Consider the following 22,567-nt stretch of genomic DNA (forward strand, 5'->3'; position numbering starts at 1 on the left):
CGAATTTTCCCCGCCCTTTAAATTTCGATCAAAAGCCAACATAAAATCATTTTAAAAGTTAACCTTCGGGTTAAAGACTTTTCTTTTGTGGACTTTCTTCGGGTTCTTGCATTTCGCTTTCATTTCTGCCCCCCAGAAGCTATTACCCAACAACCCACGAAGATGCTGCTTTGACCCTGCCGGAGAGATTTGGATTTTGGCGCGCGTGCCCCTCTAGAAAGTGACAGTTTCTGTGCGCACTTCTAGGTAAAATCCACTTTCTCCTTCGACCGCACTCAGGCCCTTCCGTGCTGTGCACACTCTAATTAGTTGCTAATAATTGTTTAAATGCAGACGCACACACACCGCGGCACACTTGACTGGACGAGCACGCGTTCGACGGCTACCATTTGTTGATTGGATCCCAGTAATTTGTCACTCACGCTCCTCCCAACTCTCACTGGGCCCCACTTTATATAGTTTGTCATAAAAGACCCCAAACCGAAGTACAGTTCACAGAAGTTACGCTTTTCCACCGGCTCTTTTCAGTGGTTAAGTCAGACACTTGCGTAACCCTCACCGAGTTCATTGGCATTTCCCGAAGTCGGGTTTCCGCAGGTGACCTCCGGGGACCTTGGAAAGAAAGTTGTTCGGCACTTAAGACACCGGTTTCTAAAGAAATAAATATTAACACGTACAATTATCCAAAATAAAATGTATACATTATATAAGTGCATTTGGGAAGTGCACTAATACGTTTCTTAAATAAAACCAAATGCCAAACTTCCGTTCTAAACAGTAGACTTTTATTATTTTTAACCATTTAAACCAACCTTCCGCCGACCGACTGATATATAAGCTTTTTAGAGTTCTCTCAACAACTACAATTCCATTACATTTACTAAATTTTAATTTGTATGACACCTTTGATTTTGCTTTGCGATTCAACAACATTAAAAACTACGATTCAACATTTGCTTCCACATATTGCTTTTAAGAGAGCACAGCGAGGGAGAAGGATTGGGGATTGTATTCGAGTTGCGGCACAATTGGCCATACATTTGGTTTTTTTTCGTTAGAAGAAATGCACACAAACATTGCTCTTTGTGAATGTTCCGACTATTTAACGATTACAACTACGATTTGTATTAAAGTATGCTACAAACATTTGGTTTTCGATCAGCTTGGATAAAGCTTCCCTTGGGTTTCTTTACACAGCGCAACTAACAATTAACTAGAGTAGTTTTTGGTTTTAATGGCTACTTATTTGCTTTACCGATAGGTAGTTTAAAAGTTTTCAATTACGCTTAGGTTGCATTAGTCTATAATACAATTATCACATTCCTTTTGATGATGATATATATTCGGTTTTAATTTGCATCTTGACTCGATTTATACCTACACTCGCTACGCCGGCTAATCCGAGATTATTATTGCTTAAGGGATCTCCCATTGAGGGGTTTTAATATAATATATCTAGCCGGGACTGAAATTAGTGGCTGTTTATCACTATGCAGGCTTACTGACTAGGTCACTTAGTTGCTAGTTGCAATACATTTAAAGCGCACAGAAAGGAACACAGTAGCGTAGCAGACAAAAATCGAGGGAACAGCTAGCTTTCCCCTCTCCACTATCCTATATCCTATATATATAATATATATCTAGACCATGCCGAATCCCTCGCTGCCCTCGCTGATGGCCAACAGCAGCGACTTCTCGAACTGCTCGTAGCTCTCGTAGTCCGGCAAACACAGCTGGTTGAAGCTGTAATCGAAAAAGTTTCGTTTTCGGTGAGTGGGATGATTAAAAAGAATAAATGAATTCCGGTGGAAAAAGTGAAAAAAGTGGAAAAAGTTCACCCACCAGGTGTGCGCCGTGGGCAGGTTGCCAAAGGTCGGGGCCGCCGTTATCTGGAACTGCGGATTCAGCTCCTGGAATCCTCCGGGCGGCAGCTGCGAGCATCCCGTGGTGAACTGCAGCAGCCGCGCCATCTCCGTCTGGCTGAAGTTGCTGACTCCGGCCCAAAACCAGGCCAAGACCCGTCGAAACTCCGCCGAATTGCCGTTGGCGATGTGGTGCGACTTGAAGTCGCTGATGGAATACTCCCCAGTGCCGCACATCAGCAGCTGAATGCAAGTGATAATATTTATTTAATGGGATGAAATTTAATTTAATTAACTAATAAAACCAAAGCTAGTTTCTCCAGCTAATTATTTAAGTTTTTGCAAGCGAAAGCTGGATGGTTCCTCTGTGTTTTAATTTAGCAACTCACCTCCAGTTCGTTCTCATCGAAAATGCTGAGAAGATTATCCGGTATGATGGAGTTCAGGCCCTTCAGGAAGCTGTCCACCTCGTCCTTCACATTGTTGCACAAACGCTGCTGGGCCAAGGAGTCCAGATACTGATTCTTGGTGGCATTGGTCACTCGCGTCTTGGCCCCGTTGGGAATCAGTTCGATGGTCTTGCTCAGCTGCCCGCTGCTGGCGTCGTACATCTCCTCCACGAAGTACAGCTCCAGGGTGTCCGTGGCATCCAGATCGGTGTCCAGAATGTACTTGATCTTGGACAGATACAAGTCGGGGTCATCTTGCTCAAAGTACTGGTAAATAAAAAGGATAATATTACTTAATCTCTTCTGAAATGATTTAATATCTACCTACCTTATAGTGAACCCTTAGACCGATCAGTTGTGCCAGGAATGAGCGACTGAACCTGGCCCTGACCAGCTGGCGATAGCTTCCGCCCAGAGCGCTCTCGAAGAGGCACTTTCCCACCATCTTGCCGGCGAACTCGAAGTGCTTCAGCTTCAGGTGCGCAGGACGCGTGGGATTCGGGTGGACCAGCGCCTGGTGCTTGTCGTGGAAGGTGCAGAAGAGGCCTCCGCGAGCGTCGAAGAGGGCACTGCAGACCAGCTCGAACCACTCCCGCCGCAGACCGCCCCAATCGATGCCCTGCTCGCCCTGAAAGGTGACCTCGAAGTTGCCGCACCAGTCGGACACGGAGAATCCCTTGGCCGCCTTCATGCTGCTTTCGAGGATCTTCTCGCGCTGCACCTTCAGGGCCATCTTCTCGTGGTAGTAGCTGGCGTGGAACTTGCGCACCTCGTGGTAGAAGAAGTCCTGCTTATCCTTGAACGTCTCCGAACCGCCAATGTTCTTCAGCAGAAAGTGGGTGAAGGTGGCAGCAATGATGTTCCGATCCTTGGAGGCCAACTCGATCTTCGGCTGGGCTCCGTCGTCGATGATGAACACGGGGCCGTGCAGCTGGGAGACCAACTGGGGCAGGAAGTGAAACTTGGTCGAGGGACACAGCCGGAAGGTGGCGATCCGCTTGGGGATGAACTTGAGGATCATCTCCTTGATGGTCACCTGGAAGATCAGGGAGTTCTGAGCCCTCGCATTTCACACAACATCATCGGGCTCCCCAGCTGGCCACTCACCTGTTTGGGTCCCACGTAGCAGAGCACCTTCCTCGGCTTGTTCTTGGCCACTCCGAAGATGCTCAGCAGCTTGGCCTCGTAGCAGATGTTGTGCTTCCTCGAGGCGATGTTCTTGTGCACCAACGTGGTGTCGCTGCCTGGAAGGGATTATGCATTATAATATTACATTATTAACTAATTAACTTATGCTTACTGCTTAAGACAATGATGTCGAAGTCACCATTGGGCAACTGCTGATCCTTATAACTTATCACGGCCCTCAGACAAGTGGGTTCTGGGAAGAGGGCAGTCACCGATACCCTCGAGTTGACTCTGTCGTAGGCGAAGACGATCGCATGCTGCAGCTTCTCCACTGGAACGCCATGCAGATCGTACACAGCTACTTGATAGCCCTAAAAACAATAGAGAAATATTATAAAATAGAAGGAAATTCAAAGCATCTGAAATTTGTAATATATGGAGTGCTTTGAAACCTCAAATAAATATTTAATATTATATAATATGTATAATATTAATAAAATAATATAATATAATACATATATCAAATAATATTAATAGTTCTTCACCTGCAGCGCCTCATCCGACTGATTCTGGTCAAAGAGGCACGAGTTCCCGAACTCATCTCTAGGTTCAATGTGCATCAAAGTGGGTGCGCCGGCGCAGCAGATGACCGTGCTGGCGGGCCGGATGAACCTCGATCGCCGGGCATCGATGGCTCCGGGGAGGAAGGATCGCAGGAAGGGCGATCCGGCGATGTGACTCGCGCCGATCAGCACGGATATCTTGTACTGGCCCGCAGTGCGGACCGTGAACTTGACCTTGGCGATGTTGGCGTTGTTGGGATCGGTGGAGGAGCCCAGCTCGCTGATGGTGACCACCTTGCGGGTGCCCTCGGTGACCTCGACGAAGAACTGGTCCGTATCACAGATGGGATAGGGCTGTCCATTCCGCTGGAAGAAGCGCACCACGAAGCACATGGTGCCGCCGACGCTGGCCGGATCCTTCCAGTCCCACTGCACCTTGCAGTTGGCGGGCAGCAGATACTTCCCGGTGACGTACTGCAGCAGGGAGTGACGGGCCTTCAGGGGTTTCAATACAAAAATATATGAAATTAGTTACTTCTCAGGAATTTATCACATTTACTCCGCTTTCAAAATGTAATTTCTTAATCGCTTTTTAGATATTATATCCAGTGACCCATTTATCCACGAAATCCTTTTATGTACTCACCTCGGGGGCCAGCGAGGGCTGCGTCATGGCAGCCAGGGTGACGAGGCCGGCGACTGAGACGGATACGACCAGCATGCCGCCCCATGTCCAGGCGTCCTGGTGCTGGCTGCTCTTGACCACCGTCGACCAGAGCTGCGCCTTCAGGGCGTCCAGTTGGGCCTTCGATGTGGGCAGGTTCTGCCGGGCACCGGACCACAGCTGCCAGTCCTTGCCGAGGATCTTGCTGGCCCGCGAGTCTTCCAGCCAGTAGACGTCCTCCAGCGAGGCGACCTCCACGGCCAGGAGTCGCTGGTAGTGGTGCTGCAGCCGGTGGTCCCTCAGCCACTCGCGCAGGATCAGCTTCTGCTGCAGATGCAACGCAGCTCGCTGGAGGCGCTGCTCGTCCAGCGGCGGCAGCTCCGGCAGACGCTCCGGATCGCCGCAACTCGACAAGGAGGAGATGCCTGAAAAGGATGATTAATTTATTAAGTGCTTTAAAAATCTAGTAAAATATATTCAACAAGATCTAAAAAATGTTCTTTAAATACCTTAAATTGTTTGTTTTACAATATCATGTTTACAATCCCACTTCATTAAAAGTGTTTTTTAGCAAGAGAAACATATGACGGCTTCTCTTAATTAGGAGGCAACTTTTCTGGTAATTGGCTTTAATGGCTAAAGTTTGTGGAAACTTTGCCGTCATGTCAACTGTTTGCCAATGCCATCATCAACGTCGGCGTAGCTTTTCTCCATCCGTCAAAGTACTGAACTCCGAACTCAACGACTTCCGATGGTGTCTAAAATTACAGGCCAACTAATTTGGCCAGGCGACTACGTCAATGCCGTGAGTTCCTCCCCCTTTTCCGCCCTCGACAAACTTCCAATCAATTACGTTTCAATTTTTTATGACTTAACCCAATGCCAATCCGAAAATAGCCAGAAGAAACGACATTTAATGCGTTGTTTGTCGCTTATCGCCGTCTGAAATCGAAAACCCTTGTTTAGCCCCCTTTTGATTTCCTTGAATGCTTAACCCCGTGGTTCCTGGGATCCTTCACTCACCCCCCAAATTTCAATTCAGCGAAAAACTTTCATTTAATATTATTGTTTTCCAGTTGGCGCTGTAACTTTGACTTTTCGCCATGTAAAAAGTTAAGTGGGCGACAAAGACAAAGAAGGAAAACTCCAAGAATAAGGAAAACACGGGAAACGCAGTGGTTGAATTTAGTATGCAAAGTAACTTTCAAGAAGGAAAAAGTGCAACTGTTTTGGAGCCATGGAAATTGCAGTTAAAATATTCATGAAAAAATTGTATGCAATTTGCAAGGGAAATGGAGTCTCAAAACGGCAATTTTAAAGGGTTGCATAAAAACATTTCAAATGATAATAAACTTATCATTAAGGTTTCAAGAATCTAAATCCCCATATTCCCCATATTTAATACACTAAAGTGGATCTACGAGAGTCAACCCCACATCATGGATAATTTCCGAGGAGAGCTCTGCTTAAAATGGTAATGAATTTATGGGAAATATGGGAATTCAAGTGAAATCACAAAGCTAGAACCTCTGCCGATGGTAAGCCCAAATTAACCCGGGCAAAAGTCAGGCAGGCCGGCTAGTTAACCCCGGTGAAATGCAATGCCAGAGCACTTAAGCCCGGCTCCCACTACGCACCACAAAATCCAGCTAAGCCAAAAGCGAAAACTCAACTTAGTTTTGTCCAGGGAAAAAACTACAGACCAAACTGAGCCGCAAAACGAGTAACGTGCAAACCAAACCCAGACCAATTGTGGTTTTCAGTGGGTGGTTTTGGCTTTTGGGGCCACCGTGGAAAAAAAAAGTACAAATAATAGAATTCTCGTGGAGGAGGTCGATGGTAGGCAAAGTTTGCGTGCCTGACATTCGAAAACGAATTCATTTCGTTACCAATTTCTTTCGTATTCCGTATTCCGATGCCCCGTGGGCCACACACCCCTCGAATTCCAAACTTGTTCATATTTCGCGCGAAACGAACAACTTCCGTTTGATTTTTCCAAGGCGATAGGAATACGTATACTCTCGATGGCAGAAAAATGCCTGAAAAGTCCAAAGTGCCAACAATGAAAAGTAACTTTCCATTGGGCCAACTTTGCTCCCCTTTTTCCATTCTTAATCCCTGGTTATTTGTATAATTAAAGTATTTCCATTGCATATTTAATGGTGCTGCACCGCACGACCTTTGGTCCGTCGGCTGAACAGGAATCACTAATCGTTTTTAATTAAGGGCCAGCGAAAGGGGTTAAAGTGGGGAAAAGTCACAAAAGTGGCGAGCTGACAAACAAAGGAGAAGAGTAAGGGAAAGAGAAAGGGGAGAAAGGGGAAATGAAAATGCCTTCTGAAGGTTAAAGCGCGACGTGCAAGGATGATGATTCCGATGATGATGCCAATGATGATGATGATATAGACGATGGGTATTATGATGATGATAAATGTCAAGTGAAAGCTGCGGGGGGCGAAGGGCACCAATGACTGATGAGGACGACTTTTGACAGTTGAAGCCGAAACGAGGGGAGGCAGGAGTCTGGGAGGCAGGTAAATAAATGCCCTAAGTGACTGAAACCCAGAGCACTCAAAAGGGATCAAATAGAGACGAAGATAATTCCCTTATCAAAAGTTACCTAATGACTTCAGAATAAAAGTAATTAAAAGAGCTTAGAGGAGGTTCTAATTCCATAAATCCCAGCAATTCAATTTCATAAGCTTATTCTAAGCTTCAAATGTAAAGTGCACTGAAATATTATGGAACTATAATCAAGTGTGTTAGTTATTAATCATGTGATTTGGGCAAATAGGCGTATACTTCATATTTACATTTTGTCTTTCCTGCTGATAGTTATCTACATATACAATTATATGTAATTAAGGTTATGGGTGGAATACATTAGGTTGTATGACAAACTATTCTCGCCTTTTCTGATCGAAATGATTAAGGGAATTAAAGAGCAAAAAGTAGGCTGGAAGTATTTAAACAATTTCTTACCCATTGCTTCACCGAAACACAGTTTAACTTCGACGGTGGGAAAACTCTTGCCACTCGTAGATCTCATCACCCCTCCAACCTTGAAGTTGCTAACGATCATGGATATATCGTAGTTTTCCCCAGTATCGGGTGGAAACCCCTTGTACACGACATAGCTTCTGATCAGGACTAAATCCGGTCTGAGTGAAAAATCCTCGGGTGAGCATTGGATTTGACCCATATATGAATGGGCGGCAATGGGAAAAGTTTCCTTTTCCCCTGTTAATTTTGACAAACAACAGAAAAAAGCCTCCTGAATTCCGAATTCTGCCTGTAATAGTCGGGATTTTCCCGCTCTTAGATCCCTTTGTTCGCTCATTAGCACAAGGATGGCAGGAAAGCCCTGCCAAAGTGCTGGGCAAATGTTTGCAGAACGAGCCAACTTGGCCTATTAGCCGAGGGCTGCTTAAGGCCAGAAAATTTAATGTCCCCAGCGAACAGAACAGTGCTTAAAGGATATGGATTTTTTTTTGCAAAGAAGTATAAACTACTAGAACCAAAGGGTTTTTAAACAGGATAGTTCCTTAATGCATTTTTTTCTGCTATTTCGCAGAAGGAATGCATGTTTTTCCATTCTCCTTGCGATGGTTTTTACAATTTCGAAACGTGCTGTTATTGCACAATGCCTGCTTTTTCCAGCGGGACGCATGGAATGATTTCGCTGTTTATTGTTTGCTTTTGACTGTCTGCCCTCGCTGTTCCTCGCTTTTCTCCAGAAATCCCCGCACCCCCCTTTCCAACCCCCCGTTTCCTCTCTTTTTGTGCCTTTCCTCCATTGTTATCCCTGCATTGTTGTGCTCTTTGGTTTATCCTTTTTTATCGATTGTTCTCCGACGACGGAGCCTGCAGAAATTACAATTTGAATGACATTCGATCGCAAATGGGTGCGGGGTTCGGGGGGCATGGAGATATGAGTGGGGCGGGGCGATTAAGGTTGCCACAACAAAAGCCGCAATATTTTCCTTAACCCCCTTGCTCCTTTTGTGTTTGTTTACCAAAGTGAAAAATGATAAAATTGCCAGCTTCATCTTCAACCGAGGACATCCTGTGTGTGTTCCCGGGTCTCCATTTTATTCATCCCCCTCTCTGCATGCACTTTTAAAAAATTTTAATAAAATAATTAAAGTCAAAATAATAATAAAAATACTTTAAAATATTAGGTACCCCAGAACTAAAAGCTTTCAAATTGAATCAGTGCTTTTTGGGTGACTGTATTTCTTATATAAAACTATACAACTTTTTAAAGAATATTCGTTGAGTGCAGATTAAAGTTTTTGTGGGAAAATATTCCAGCAGCATTGGAAAAACAGGGCGAGTGAACATGTCCGCTGGCTGCACTCGACAGCTGCAACAAATTCATCCACAAATATTTCATCTGCTTACAATAATTTATGTTGCCTGTCTGCAGCAGACAATCCAACAACAACAGCAAGGAAGCAAGGAAGCGGGGAAGCAGGGAAACAAGTGGCAGCAGCGAAGGATGTGGGTGCGAGGAATATTTGCATATTTAATTTAAAATAAAGCGCACTCTTTGCTTCCCAGCAAAAGTTCTCACACACTCGCAGGCGAGTAAGTGTGGAGGAACACATACGAATGCAGGACCACTCACCCTGGGCTTGCCACACTTGCCTCAAGTGGCGGCATAAATTCAAATGCCACTTTGGCAACAGTCTCGGCAAATTACGTATACGCAGTGTAGGCCCACAAACGACAACAGTCATCTCGCTCGTTTGCTCGCTCATTCGCTCGCTCGCTCCCTCTCGCTCTCTCTCCCCGTTTCTCCGTGTCGGCTCCCAAGTGTCCTCACGGCAAGCTGTGCTCACCTCTCCTCCATTTATGGCCCCTCCCCTCGCCTCTCCTCTCCACTTCTCTCAGCCCCTCGTTTCCGTCTCACTGCCCCGCTGACTGCTTTCAATATAAATTTCGCAATTTAGGAGAAATCTGTAGCCAAAATACTATATGAGAGTGGAACGCAGTTGGATGTGTAAATGTGATGTGGAAGAGTTTATGTACCTAAGCTATTCTATTAAAATAATTTAAGAGTCTTGTAAATATACAAAGGTAACTTGAAACCCAAGTATTTTATCAGTTTGTATCCAATTTAAATTAAATCTCTTATCTCTTGTGTGATAAAGATTACTTAATTAAATCACCTTAGAGAAACAATTTAATTACGAATCCCGAGTCCATTGTAAACTATCCAATGCCCTTAGGCCAAGTCCAAACACCTAGGGTAATCCACAGAAATCTGCCTCAAATCTGGCTTGTATCTCTAACTATAGCCCCATCTAGACAATGCCCAACTTTCTCCGGCCAGAGAACAATTTCATTTATTTGGGAAAACATTTCGGCACACACACACAAATTTGCTGAGCCTTGGCCTCCGGGGAAAGTCAGCAGTGGAGACAGGATAAAGGGGACAAACGAGGAGAAAGTGACGAGGACGTAGACAGCGGAAGTGCAGGAAAAGAAGCCATCATCACAGGGCTCCCTTGCCCCTTTTTCCTGCCCCGAGGTGCAGTTTACCTAAGCCTGGACAGACAAAATGAGCGTTGCAATAAAATTTTTAAACACTCACACTTGGGGCAGGCAGGCATTCGGAAAAAAGCCAGGTGAGGGGCAAAAATTGCTGCCTCGGCAATTGCCTACAAATGATGCCACAGCCGAGAATCTCGTGCTAAGGATGACTATCTCGTTGGCAGGCGACATAAAAAAAATAGGCGGGAAAAGGCAAAGAAAGGACTCAAGAGTGAGGAAAAGATAGCTAAGAGAAAAATCTATGTTTATTTTATGAAATATGTATTTCAATTTGCAAGGATTCTAAGTTCTGCAATAGTTTAGTTCTTGTTGAGAACTAAATAAACAATATAATATTATAAGCTATGAGTTCTTTGCCTAGTTTATAAACATGTAATGATTGGTTGGTAATTTTTCTGCAGTGCATCCTTGTGGGCGAAAAGGATAAAGGCTAGACAGGCGGCCTCATCTTGCACCTCCGACTTGGAGCTTCTTTTGGCCATCGACAAACTAACCGCAGCTGTTGCACCTGTCTACATCGCTCACCTCCGCCCCACCTGCCCACCGAATTCGGTCGCCCCCTGCCCCATTTTGGCTGCTTTACATTTTTGCGGCAAGGATGCAAACTTGTATCCTTTGCATGCGGGCAACCCGCACAAGCCGCACGGCACAACTTTGAAGGCAAACAGATGTTCGCCGCTCGCTTGCATGTGGGGGTATGCACACCCCCGGAACCCCCTCTCGAAACCCCCTTTTCACCCCCTCATCAAAGGGGGTGTGACATTAAATGTCGCTTAATTTGAGTGCCCCTTGGCAGCAGCAGCTGTTGCCGATGGGAATCGGAATGGCAAGGATGTTGGCAACATTTGGCGCTGCGGGTTCCCTGGCTGCATTAGCAAACCACAAATGCAGCGGAATGGGGAAAAGCATCAGCCAGGAGCATTATTCACACTCTGGAATGCCAGCCAGAAGAGAAATAAATTCTCGAAATTTCCCACACAAAAATGGATGCTGCATTTTTGCAATTTATCGATTTATAATTAAGTGAGGGAAACTGTGTTTAATGGCAATTAAAATTCATTAGCGAAAATGAATGTGTATGCTTGTTTAGAATAATCATTAAGCTAAACATACCTGCTATGTATATAATTTTATTTTCCAAAATGTATTAATATATGCATGGAATTTATAATCATTATTTCAATGCATAAAATTAATTTCACAAATTTGGTTAATCCGCCCAGCTTTACATTTTAGCAGTTTATCTATCAGTGCGCACATTCACCGTAATAACTATTCATTTTTCATTAAATCACTATTTTATGACATAATTTCAGACACACTCCGACAAAATGCAAATTCAAATGCAATTTCGATTGCTGAATTAAAAGTCATTACAGCTCTGGCCATCAACGGAAATTTATGCGATAAATATGCATTTGCACAATGGTTATGCAAACAACTGCAGGCGAACGCCCACCAAAAAACCCTTAACCTACTTCCGGATTGGCGGTGAAAGGGGGAGGCGGACAAACACAGACAGCAGAGCGGGATGCCATAAATTCCATTATTTATTCATTAATTTAAGGCCCGACCAGGCCAGAACTTAATCAAAGTTTGCTCGCACACGCCATAATCGTAGTTCTCATAGTTTCGCTATTTGATTTCTCGTATGTTTCGGGCAATTTAATTAAGCACTTCGCCTTTTTGTTTCTAGCTGGCAGGCGGAAAACTGCATTCTCCCCGACCTTTTACGTGAAAATCCACAAAAACCAATTTGCAACTTTAATGCACACACACACAAAACGCGGGGGGCGGGAAATCCCACCGACACGCCCACTGAAAGGCAGTGAAAAATCCACTGACATGAGCCTGCAACTTTTACCTCTGCACCTCGATTTTAGCCGGGATTATTTTTTGCTTTGGCTGCATCTAACTGGGTAAAGAGAAGCCAAATTGGGTTAAAACCATAATGCCAAAGTATTAATGTTGCACTTAGTGGACGGAGGGGCGGTCGCGGGTGAAACCGCAAACATGAACTGGTTTAGGTAACTGTTACCTTTGAATATATATATACGAGTATATATGTGTGTGTGTATGGCTAACACGGCAGAAAACATTTGCCAACTGCCATCGGCACAGACTGCAACCTGCAATGGAAAGCCTTTCTCTGGGGCCAGACAATTAATGGCCCAAAAGGAAAGCCAGAGAGCGTGGCAATCGGAAGTCCCAACTGCAAGTGTTGGCCATGCAAATGCTCTTGGGAATTTAATAAACAGAAGCTTATTGGATTTCAAATCGTATTTGTGATTTCGGGAGTAATATTCTTGAAGAAATCTACAAACCAAAAGAAGTGATAATATAATATTTATATTTATAGGTATTGATTGGAAAAAATCAAACTCTTGTATGTACTTATGATACATAAAACCTACTTTAAACGTTTTTATATTCTGAACAGAGTATTTATAGAACCTTCTGGTAATAGCCAAACTAAGCCAGGCGGCTTTAATTTATATACTCCTAGGGGTCCTGATTGGTTTCCCTCTGTGGAAAACAAGCACCTGCTCACAATTGTTAGGCCCTGCACGAGGGTATGGAAATTCGGAAAACGCAGGTTGAACATGGAATATTTGCTTGCCGACGCTCACACACATGCATACATTAGCAGGATATCCGCCTCTCTCTCTCTCCCTCGCTGTTGCTTGCATCAGCTATCTCTTTCACGCACTGGCAACATGAAAATTCGCATAAACAAATTTACACGAACGAAGCTGCAACACTTTGGCATTTGCCAATTGGAGTTTCGAGTTTGTATTCATACGTGAGTGTGTGCGTATCACTGCAAAAGTGTGAGTGCGTATCTGTGTGCATTTGCTGAAGGTCCTTCGCTGGTTTATGCGGGATATAATTTACCAATAGCACTTATTTCAGATCAAACAATTTACAAGCAGTAAGGGTAAAATAAATTGAATTTAAATTCGGAATGTAACCTGCAGTTTACTGATAGTGATTTAAAACTTAAAGCATTGTATACTCGAAAAAGTAAAATGATTTTTCCGCTTTTTAACCCGCAGCGACACTTATTGACATCGCTTAATTGCTCAAAAGGAAACAGTGGAAGTGCATTAATGCAATCATTCCTTTTCAGTCAATGAAATGGAATTAAAAAAACGCCAATTAATCCTATCAGTTGTCAACCATCAGAATTTAAGTGGACAGTCAAGTTGAAAGCTGTCATTAATGAGGTTGCAAGGCTTATCCTTTTAACACAGGACTTATTCGAATTAAATTCGATTTCTTGGCGAAAAAATAAAAACTTTAAACTGCTTTAATTCTAACGAAAGATATTAGTTTTCTTGAAACTGTATGCATTATTTCTTCTTAAGAATTGATTGCGGATTTTCCTCGGCCAAGCACTGCAGATGTTGCATCATTTGGCTTGCTCTTTGCCATTTCAATTTCCCTGTCTATAACTGCGGCCAGAATTAGGCCTTGTCCCCACCCCCCAAAAACCGCTTACACATTACGTGCATAAGAGCACTTTGCTGGCCATTTGCGTTTTGCATTTCGGACTGGCATTCAGGGGGTCCTAAGCTCGTCTCATACTTACCCCATTCAATCCCCCCTTTCTGGGGGTTATGTCACTGCCATGCAAGCGATATCAAGCCAACACACGAAGGGGAAAAAACCCGCTCGAACCGCACTTGACTTTCATTTTAATTAGGAGCAGGAAAAACGAACCCTGGTTGCACCTATGCGGCTCAATGCGAAGGTTAAGGAAAAGTTTACCGGGAAAATACTTCGAAAGGTAATTCAAGATTTATAAGTTTGTTTTTTGTTGTTCTTCAAAAGTTTTAATTATAAGAATTAACTTAAAATATCTTCGAGATAAATATAGCAGTTTTATTCTCAGTGCACCGTTTGGGCTCCTTCGAGGAAAGCGGAAACGGAAGCACTTGGAAATGGGCGCCATATTGCGCATACGCCGCATTAGCCAACGTCATATAAAGAAACCGAATTTGAATTTGATGCACCCGGCGCACTGACGTCTCCCATTTTTTCATCGAGGAACTCACCTGAGGACGAGGACTGCGAATGGCGCATTGTGGTGGCCATGGCAATGGAATTTATTTCCGACTCGGGCGACCACATTATGATCTCACTTCCTTTTGCACTTAGCGTTCCAATTAATGCACCTTATATATCTGGATGGTCCACAACTTAATGGCTAAGTCATGTTTGCAACGACCTTTTCGTTTTTTTTTTCTGTTATGCCTTTATATATATTTTTTGTATTATTTTGTAATTTTTAATTTATTAAAAAAGTTTTTCTCGAAAAGTTCTGACGTATTTTATGCATAGCTGCGGATTACTAACGACCGACGGCAGCTGCCGGAGGCGGGGGGCGTGGTTATCGCTAACAAAACTCTATGTATATATATAAAGCGGGTCCAACACACTTTCGTATAAGTTTGGTAAAAGTTTTATTGAAAAAAAATCATAAAAAACACTTAACAAAAAAAAAAAAAAAAATGAACGCAAATTGTGAAAAGGAACAAGTTAAAAATTTATAATGGAATGGAATGGATAGCCCAATGGCTCCTTCCTCGGGAAAACTACAGAATTAAAGTTGGCAGAAGCGAAATTAGGCGACGACACTCCAGTACAATAGTTTAAGTCTATTAGAGTAAACATGGTATAAAAACTCGAATTAAAAAGAAATAAGAGAAAAGAGGAAATATGTTTTAAAATCCCTTATTAAAACAAATAGTTGAGCTGTTAAGAACAACCATCTTAATTTATTTGCATATCTAAGATCCAACTTATTTTTCCGTTCAGAAACGCACTGTAAGCTGCATAATAGTTTTCCTGAGTTTCCTTTTCGTTTTTCCTTTTCCTCTCTAATTTTGCAGTAATTTTCGCTCTTTGTCTGCCAAGAAAATGTATGAAACTTGCCAAAAGCTTAAATCAAAATGAAAGTTTATTTTCTTTATATCCCCTTTTCCATTTTTCCTCTTCCATTTTATTCTGGCCCTTTTCCTCTAATCCAGTGTCTTCATGACCGCCATTAGCTGGCAGGAAAAGTCTCCTCCTCCTGTTTCACCCCCGCAGTCTTAATTTTAAACACATTTTCAAGTGGCAAGTGCCAAATGACAGTGGCAACGAAACAACAACACCATCGATCTGCATCCTTGGAAAGGGAGGAAATGGGTGAAAAACGAGGAAAACTAGAAGCGTTTGATGGCACTGTAAGCACACAAAACCTCTTCACCCCCTTTTTGCCCGCCTCAAATTGCTGTCATTAACTTAAAAGTGCAAGGAGCAACTAAAGCATGAACACAGGAAGAAATTAAAAATTGAATGAACAACGTACATTTAATTATTATATATGAAGTATAAAGTTCAATAAGTTTTTCCAAAGGCAAAGTGAATGCGTTGAAAATATAATTTTTTGCCTTAGAATTTTGTTCTTTATTTTATATAAAAATGGTTAAGCTTCGCAGTGCATCAGAGACAAAAGCTCCTTGTTGTTGGCCTGACAAGGACAACTATTCCAGATCCAGTATACATATACCTAGAATACACAAGTTAGCTCAGCACATTGCGTGTGCTGTCTTCCTCATTTTCTCCTTTTTCTATATAGTGGCGCGATGTTTATTTACACAGCTGAGACTCAATTACAGTCAAGTGTGTGAGACGGAAAAGGAGAGTCTGGCGAAAGTGGAGAAAGGGGCAAGTGTCCTCTCTAAAGAGAAATTGCTGAGAACAGCTCAATAAAAACTACAAACGATTTGCGCGTGCCATCTTGACAAGGATAATAAACAAGCAACTTTGCAGTGGACGAAGAAAAACAGCGAATCGTAAACTTAGATGAATTGGCACCAACTTTCACGATAAATAACATGTGTATTATCAAATGGAAGAATGTCAATCCAAAACAAATAGTGTTTGAAATACTTCGGATACATTTTCAAAACTACTTGATTTCTATTTTGATTTTCTTTTTAAATATCAAAAATTAGTTTATTACTGGATTGAAACACAGCAGACATTTTGTGTCCGATCAAAATTTTCTCATCTATAATCTCTTTCCCATTTCTACTGGACAATCAAAGCCTGTCAGTGGCTGCCACATCGATGTGCAGAAGTCACCCATCTTGATTCGGGGGCCCGAAAGGAAAAACCTCTGACCAAGCAGCGGCCAGCGGCAATATTTATTGATGGCACTCTCGACATTGACAGTGGGGCAAAAACGTGAGCGAAAATTATGCGGCATTTCCCCGCTTGGTCCACAGAAGTCAATAATTTCGTAACAGCCACCGAAGGCAGCATCTCCAATGATGATGATAGTCAACTTCATCATCGTCGTGGGGAAGGTGGCCATTGATGGCGCCATTTTTGTTTTTGCTTGCCCAGCCGATTGCGATTTGTGCTGGTGTGCATGTGTGTGTGTGTCTTTGTTTGTGTGTGAGGGTCCTGCTCCTGTGTGCGAGATGTCTGGTAATGCGAGCTGACAAAACTTTCTCTGTGTGTCTGGCATTTGTTTGTCTGAGTTCGTGTGTGTTTACGGTCGGAATTTGTAATGAAAGTGAGCTGTTCATTTGCTTTGGGGTCATCAAATGGCCCACACACACTGGCAGAAAATTAGCCTCTGACTTACAATTTAATATCGAATCAAATCGATTACGAATCAGAACTAAATTTAAGTGAATATTCTCTACTGCTTTAAGTCATAATTTTTTCACTTTAGAATGCTAAATGATTGTACATTTATATCTTACGATTATCCACGTTACAGAACTTCGTATGAAGTTTAGTTTTTTATCCTTAGTGCATGTCCAATCTGCCCTTCATTTTCTATTTCCCCTTCCTTTTCCGCCTTTTGTCTTGCGTGTAAAGTAAATGTTGGCTCATGCCATATTTTGTTGTTTTACGAGTTCCCCAAAAAGCAAGTAAAAAATAGACGAGGCAAGCAACAAAAAAGGACAAGTCAGGCCTACGCTAACCATAACTTGTCATAAGTCAGGGGGTTCTTGAGTTCTCAGGTCGAAGATACCAGTAAAGCTAAATATAGGCATGATACTGAAACTTTTATGACTACAAATTTCTTTAGTGGAAAGCCGGGTCGAAATGCGTACTTTATGTTAATGCCGAGTTCAGCGGAAAAGGGGCCGAGGATTTTCGGGTCTAGGGTTGAGGCGAGGGAAGTCGTAGATGGAAAACGACTAAGGCTACGGGGGAAATGCGCAAGATTAAGAGACTGCGGCAAAGTTTTTGTACCGCGGAAATGCGAGGTAAAAATCTATCCAAGAAAATGTTTCTGCCCAAAACTAGGCAATAAAAATTGTACTTATAAAATGTTATGCACAAAAGTAAATTGTGATTAAAATTTATTGAACAATGTGTTATTTGTTCCCAGCTTGATATTTTTTTCAGAATTTTTAAGATGTTACCATCTAGACTTTCATTTTTTCCAGGGTGTCCAAAATAAGAAATTCTGTTCTCATAAACTTAGTTCTAAACTGTTTTTCATTCCCTTTGGCCTGCTCATTTTTTGTTTTGCTCTTTCCCGTCGTTGTTATGCAAGTTGAAAATAATCTTTTGCGTTGAAATGCGCAAATGTTTCTTGTTTTTCCCCACACGCTTTGTTTGTTCATTCAAGGACACAACAAAAGCCACCAACAATATGATAATTTCGCAAAGATGGAGACGGCTAAAGCCCAAACGAGATGCTGGGAAACTTGGCTGCTGCATTATTATAATTGTGGCTGACAAATGCGACAAAAACAAAAGCTACAACAAGGATATGCCACAAAATGCTGTCGAGGGCCATGGCAATAATGATAACTAACCGCAGAAGAGCGCCGCCAGCGCTGAGGAAACACATAATAGATAGGTACAGGCAAAACTCCATAAACATAACGCAGAATTGTAAAATCAATTTAATTTCCTCAGTGATAAAAATTTAAAATGATCATTAATGTAGGTAAACATTACAAGCAAAAGATAAGTTTCTCAATACTAATTTAAAAATGCATGCAACAAAAACTTTAATTAAAGAACGAATGGAACTTGTGTGTCGTTCTTATTTGGTTAATGCACGTTTTACTGTAGATCGTGTGTGTGCGAGAGGGATGCCAAAAGACAGGAGGCGGGTTTCCGCTCTGACATCTTTGGCCTACATAACAAAAACAGTTGCAACTGTTACGGCACCCAGAGAAAGAGAGGGAGAAATATGAATGAGGAGAGAGGGCGAGGAGAAAGTGAACGGAATGTAAGTGCGAGCGAGAGGGAAGGACCCACAATGAGGCCTCTTGTTATTTGCACATGTGTAGTCCTTGTTGTTCTTGTCTGCCTCACGATTTGTGTTGCTTCCTTGGTGTTTTTGTTGCTGTTTTAGTGTCTTTGTTGTATTTCTTGGAGTTTTTTTTCGTTGGGTTCCGTCTCTTGGCACTTGTGTCATTTTTAACTGCTTGCGAGTCTCTGCAGGCTCTCAGTTGGGGTATAAAAACCTTTTAATTTGCTCAGCCGCATACTCCACAACCCCTACCACCCAACTACCTCCTCCTTTTGCCGACAAAACAAGCGCAATTTCCTTTTAATTTCCTTGCAGGCCGGAATGAAAAAAGAAGCCGAAAAAGGTTTTCGGCCGGCAAACGAAGAAATGGAAATATTTTGTTTGCTTTCTCTGCCTCCGACGGACATTGGTCAATGTTTACCAAACAATTATTTCCCCTTTTGTCGCACAAACTAAATGCTTCCGACTCTCTACTTTCTTGCCTTTTCCTTCCTTCTTTCCTGTTTGATTGGGCAGACCAATTTGGTTCGACTCGCATTTCAGTTTTATGGAAATATGCAAATGTTTGCTTTACATTGTTTTTCATCTTTTTTTTTTTGCCGATCTTGGCCCTATCAACTTTCTTTGTCTTTCTTTTTGGGGCTTTATTTTCGGCAACAAAAATCGAAGTGAGAGATTTGACGGCAGACGATCACCGCGGTTCCATGGTGTAATGGTTAGCACTCAGGACTCTGAATCCTGCGATCCGAGTTCAAATCTCGGTGGAACCTGAGAAAGTTGCCTTTTTTATTTTTTTAAACTAATATTTTTAGAATATTCTTGCTTTCCCGAATTTACATAACATAACTAAATGTATATTAATTCTTTGCCAAGTTTTTTGTATCACATTCTGAAGCATTATGTAAGAACTCGTTGGACAACTTTTTCCTGACCTGTCCCAAAATGTTGGCGCATACATACATTATACAAATCATTCCCCAAATGCCACTTTATGCATAATTGACCGCACAAGACCCTTTTTCCTTTCGTGCTGTTAAATCATTAATTAATATGCAGGTCAAAAGTAAATGCGATTTAAAGGTTAAGCGCGTGTGTAGACGTGGAAAAGTGCGGTGAGGTGGAAAATGGTAGGTGCGACAACAAGAATTCGAGTGGACATGGACATGGTCAAGTGCGAAATGGAGAGAAGTGGGCGGGTCGAGTGTCATCAAAATTAATTGCCAATTAATTATTTATGAGCGGACCAATCTGACCGAGCCAAAAAAAGGAGACAACCACAACCAGCGACAGTAAAAGTAACAAAAATCATGCAGAATTAAGAAGTCACACTCTTAAAAAAAGTTGATGAAAACATATACATATTTTTAACAACACGGTTTGGTTTGTAATTGTATCATCCTATATTCTATAGTAACAAACTTTAAATTAAATCCCAATTTTCAAAATTCCGCTATGAAAACCACTGAAACGGTTATAAAAACTAATTCTTATTATGTCATTAGAAATAAACTATTATCATTTCCAAATATTTGTTAAAAACTTAATTGCAAAACAATTTGCTGTGCACACACATTGAATAAACTGAAGATGAGTCAGTCAGTTTATTTGGATAGGATAATGGAACACACGAGCCGAAAACACAACGGAGGAAAGTCCTGGCGGAGGTTGGAGACCTATAAAATAGCTGCGCACTGAAGTGTAAAGCGAATGGGGAAAATTCACTCCCCGTTTAGGCCAACAATAAAAAATTAATATGCCAAAATGTGGAAAATTGTTCGGCGCGAAATTTGCTTTCTGCAAGCATTAATTTTGGGCCCATTGCGTATTAGTACAGATTAGCTATGGATCATTAGCTTTGAGTGGGTGTCTCAATGGAGCGAATTCTGCGGGAGGGGCTTCAAACAACACGTGCTGACTTATTTAGGTTAGGGCTCTTTTTCGTGGATGTATTGTCCTCGTCGTCACGAAATGTTTTGACAACTTTTGCGTGGAAAAAAGGAAATGTGAGGTAAAATATGAGCAAAAACTAAACGCGATATAACACAACAAATCAAAACTTTTGGCGTTTTTCGGCCATATTTATTGGGCTCGTTATTGGTTTATCTGTTTTTGTTTTTATGGTATTTTTTGTTGTTGTACCAAAGAAAAACGGGGAAAAACGCGGCGGAATCCCAGGCTTTCGGGAATGTGAAACCAACGCGTCTCAAAGTAAAACCAAAACTGAGCATTTAAGGACATTTACGATTGATTTTATACCGAAAGCCGTACTCCGAAAACCGAACCCGAGTGACACAGAAAACGCTCGTGTCCTGCGAAAGGGGCCGAAAAATCACGAGGACTCGTTTCGGAAAGTAGAGCTTTTGCTGCAACCTGGGCCCCTCCTTTTAATCCCAAACTCTTGATAAATCTAGCAGGTTGTTTTTTGTTTGGCGCGCTTTATTAAAATTACATTATCATTAGACACGGCACGATGTGTCCAATTAGCTGATTACACTATTATGAAACAAACATCCGAAAGCAAAAATTAAGCAAAAACATTTTTTTTCCCAAATTGCATTTTAAGCTTGAGTTGACCCGTTTTCTGATTGCTTGTTCAAAAAGTTATTTGGTTGTCATAAAATTTTTTTGTTAAACACTGATTTAAACTTTAGAGGGTTAAACAATTCAGACGCCTTGAGTTCAAAGACCAGTTGATCAAGTTGGCCCTAGCAACAGAATAGTTTTAATTATCACTTGGCATTCTGCCAATCAACAAAAAACATTAATAAGACAAAATTTCTATAAATAGAAGATTTCTGTAAGCCACTTTCTCTTATACTATGATCTTTGGTAAATGAGTTGGCTAGATTCATTAGAAAACTCCTACTGGGGCTCCATCTCTCATAGAGGTTCTATGGTGTAATGGTTAGCACTCAGGACTCTGAATCCTGCGATCCGAGTTCAAATCTCGGTAGAACCTAGACTACAAATTTTTTATTTTATTTTTTTTTAATTTATTGTTTCAAAAAGTTTATATTTATTATTAAGAATTACGAAATATAAAGTTTTTTAACATCTTCCCACCTGAGCTGGTTGTTTTGTTCAGAAAAACGATCGCTCAGCGCGGTTCCATGGTGTAATGGTTAGCACTCAGGACTCTGAATCCTGCGATCCGAGTTCAAATCTCGGTGGAACCTAATTGAAACAATTTTTTTCTTAAGAAATAATTTTTTTTTGTCATCATAACCCAATTGCATTCTGTGTAAATGCTCTCCACCCCAAACAACAAGTTTTTATCGGAGCACGTGTGTTAAGAAAGCTTTTAAAGCTCAATTCGTCAACAAAGTACCGAAAGTTTCGCTGGGCGGGAAGAAAAGAGATGGGAAGAGGGCCCCCACCAGCACACACAACAAATTAAAAATATAAACAAAAGCGAGAGCGACGACATTAAACCTACGATAAGCCGCAATGCAATGACATTTGTCAATGGATTTGGCAACACAACAATTGATTGCTGACATACCTTTATCGCGAAATAACTGCTTATAGGACGATAGGTTCTCCGAATCCAGCCATTCGTCGACGGTAGGGAGGGGCGGGGGACTGTGGGGGGCGGTGGGATGCGAGGACCAAATCAATAGCACTATCTTCACCAGCGAAACGGTGAACATTAAACTCAGCACCAGTGCAATTAAGACCTTTAACGAGCGTTTCAACATAATAGATCCCGATTAGATGCGCAACCGTCTCTTTCTAGCAGCAGTCCAGAGTTTTTGTTTTGGCGCTACGAATATGAACGAAAACAATACGCAAAACTAGCACTATCCATAGCCACACGCGATAAACAAGGCTAGCATTATTCCGCGGGGTATTAAATTACTTTCGCTGAATAATTTTGTGCAGAAAAAGCGCAGTTTTGCAAAAATGCAGCAAGAGCTAAAATAAATGCACTGTTGCTCTTCTTCTTCGTTTTTTGCTGCTAGAGCTGCAAAAACATCGCTCCACAACAGATAGTTGTTTTGAAATTGTTCGATGCATCGATGTTCTTGCAGCCCTGGTTTTTGTTCAGCGGGGACACTTAC

The 22,567-nt window shown here is 42.1% G+C and overlaps 1 protein-coding gene and 3 non-coding genes across 8 annotated transcripts; 3 read left to right on the forward strand and 1 right to left on the reverse strand.

Moving 5' to 3' along the window:
* Nucleotides 1–763: 763 nt before the first annotated feature.
* LOC108094163 (apoptosis-resistant E3 ubiquitin protein ligase 1) lies at nt 764–22,464 on the reverse strand. Of its 5 annotated transcripts, XM_017194615.2 has the most exons (10): nt 20,646–20,691; nt 14,284–14,635; nt 4,649–5,091; nt 3,985–4,497; nt 3,612–3,810; nt 3,419–3,555; nt 2,640–3,365; nt 2,252–2,578; nt 1,843–2,105; nt 764–1,743 (listed from the first exon to the last, which is right to left on the reverse strand). In XM_017194615.2, the coding sequence occupies exons 2-10, from the start codon at nt 14,357–14,359 to the stop codon at nt 1,641–1,643; spliced, it is 2,787 nt and encodes a 928-aa protein (XP_017050104.2). In that variant the 5' UTR covers nt 14,360–14,635; nt 20,646–20,691; the 3' UTR covers nt 764–1,640. The 5 variants fall into 5 exon arrangements, with proteins under 5 accessions (XP_017050104.2, XP_017050103.2, XP_017050102.2 ...); XM_017194614.2 differs by lacking the exons at nt 14,284–14,635; nt 20,646–20,691 and adding an exon at nt 22,009–22,464 and having other exon boundaries at nt 2,640–3,347; XM_017194613.2 differs by lacking the exons at nt 14,284–14,635; nt 20,646–20,691 and adding an exon at nt 22,009–22,464.
* Trnaq-cug lies at nt 19,205–19,276 on the forward strand. The gene has a single exon. It is a non-coding gene; the product is annotated as a tRNA-Gln (tRNA).
* Trnaq-cug lies at nt 21,394–21,465 on the forward strand. The gene has a single exon. It is a non-coding gene; the product is annotated as a tRNA-Gln (tRNA).
* On the forward strand, nt 21,611–21,682 carry Trnaq-cug. Its single transcript has one exon. It is a non-coding gene; the product is annotated as a tRNA-Gln (tRNA).
* Nucleotides 22,465–22,567: the final 103 nt, after the last annotated feature.

The sequence above is a fragment of the Drosophila ficusphila genome, unplaced genomic scaffold, assembly GCF_018152265.1.
Source record: "Drosophila ficusphila isolate 14025-0441.05 unplaced genomic scaffold, ASM1815226v1 contig_412, whole genome shotgun sequence".
NCBI classification, from domain to species: domain Eukaryota; kingdom Metazoa; phylum Arthropoda; class Insecta; order Diptera; family Drosophilidae; genus Drosophila; species Drosophila ficusphila.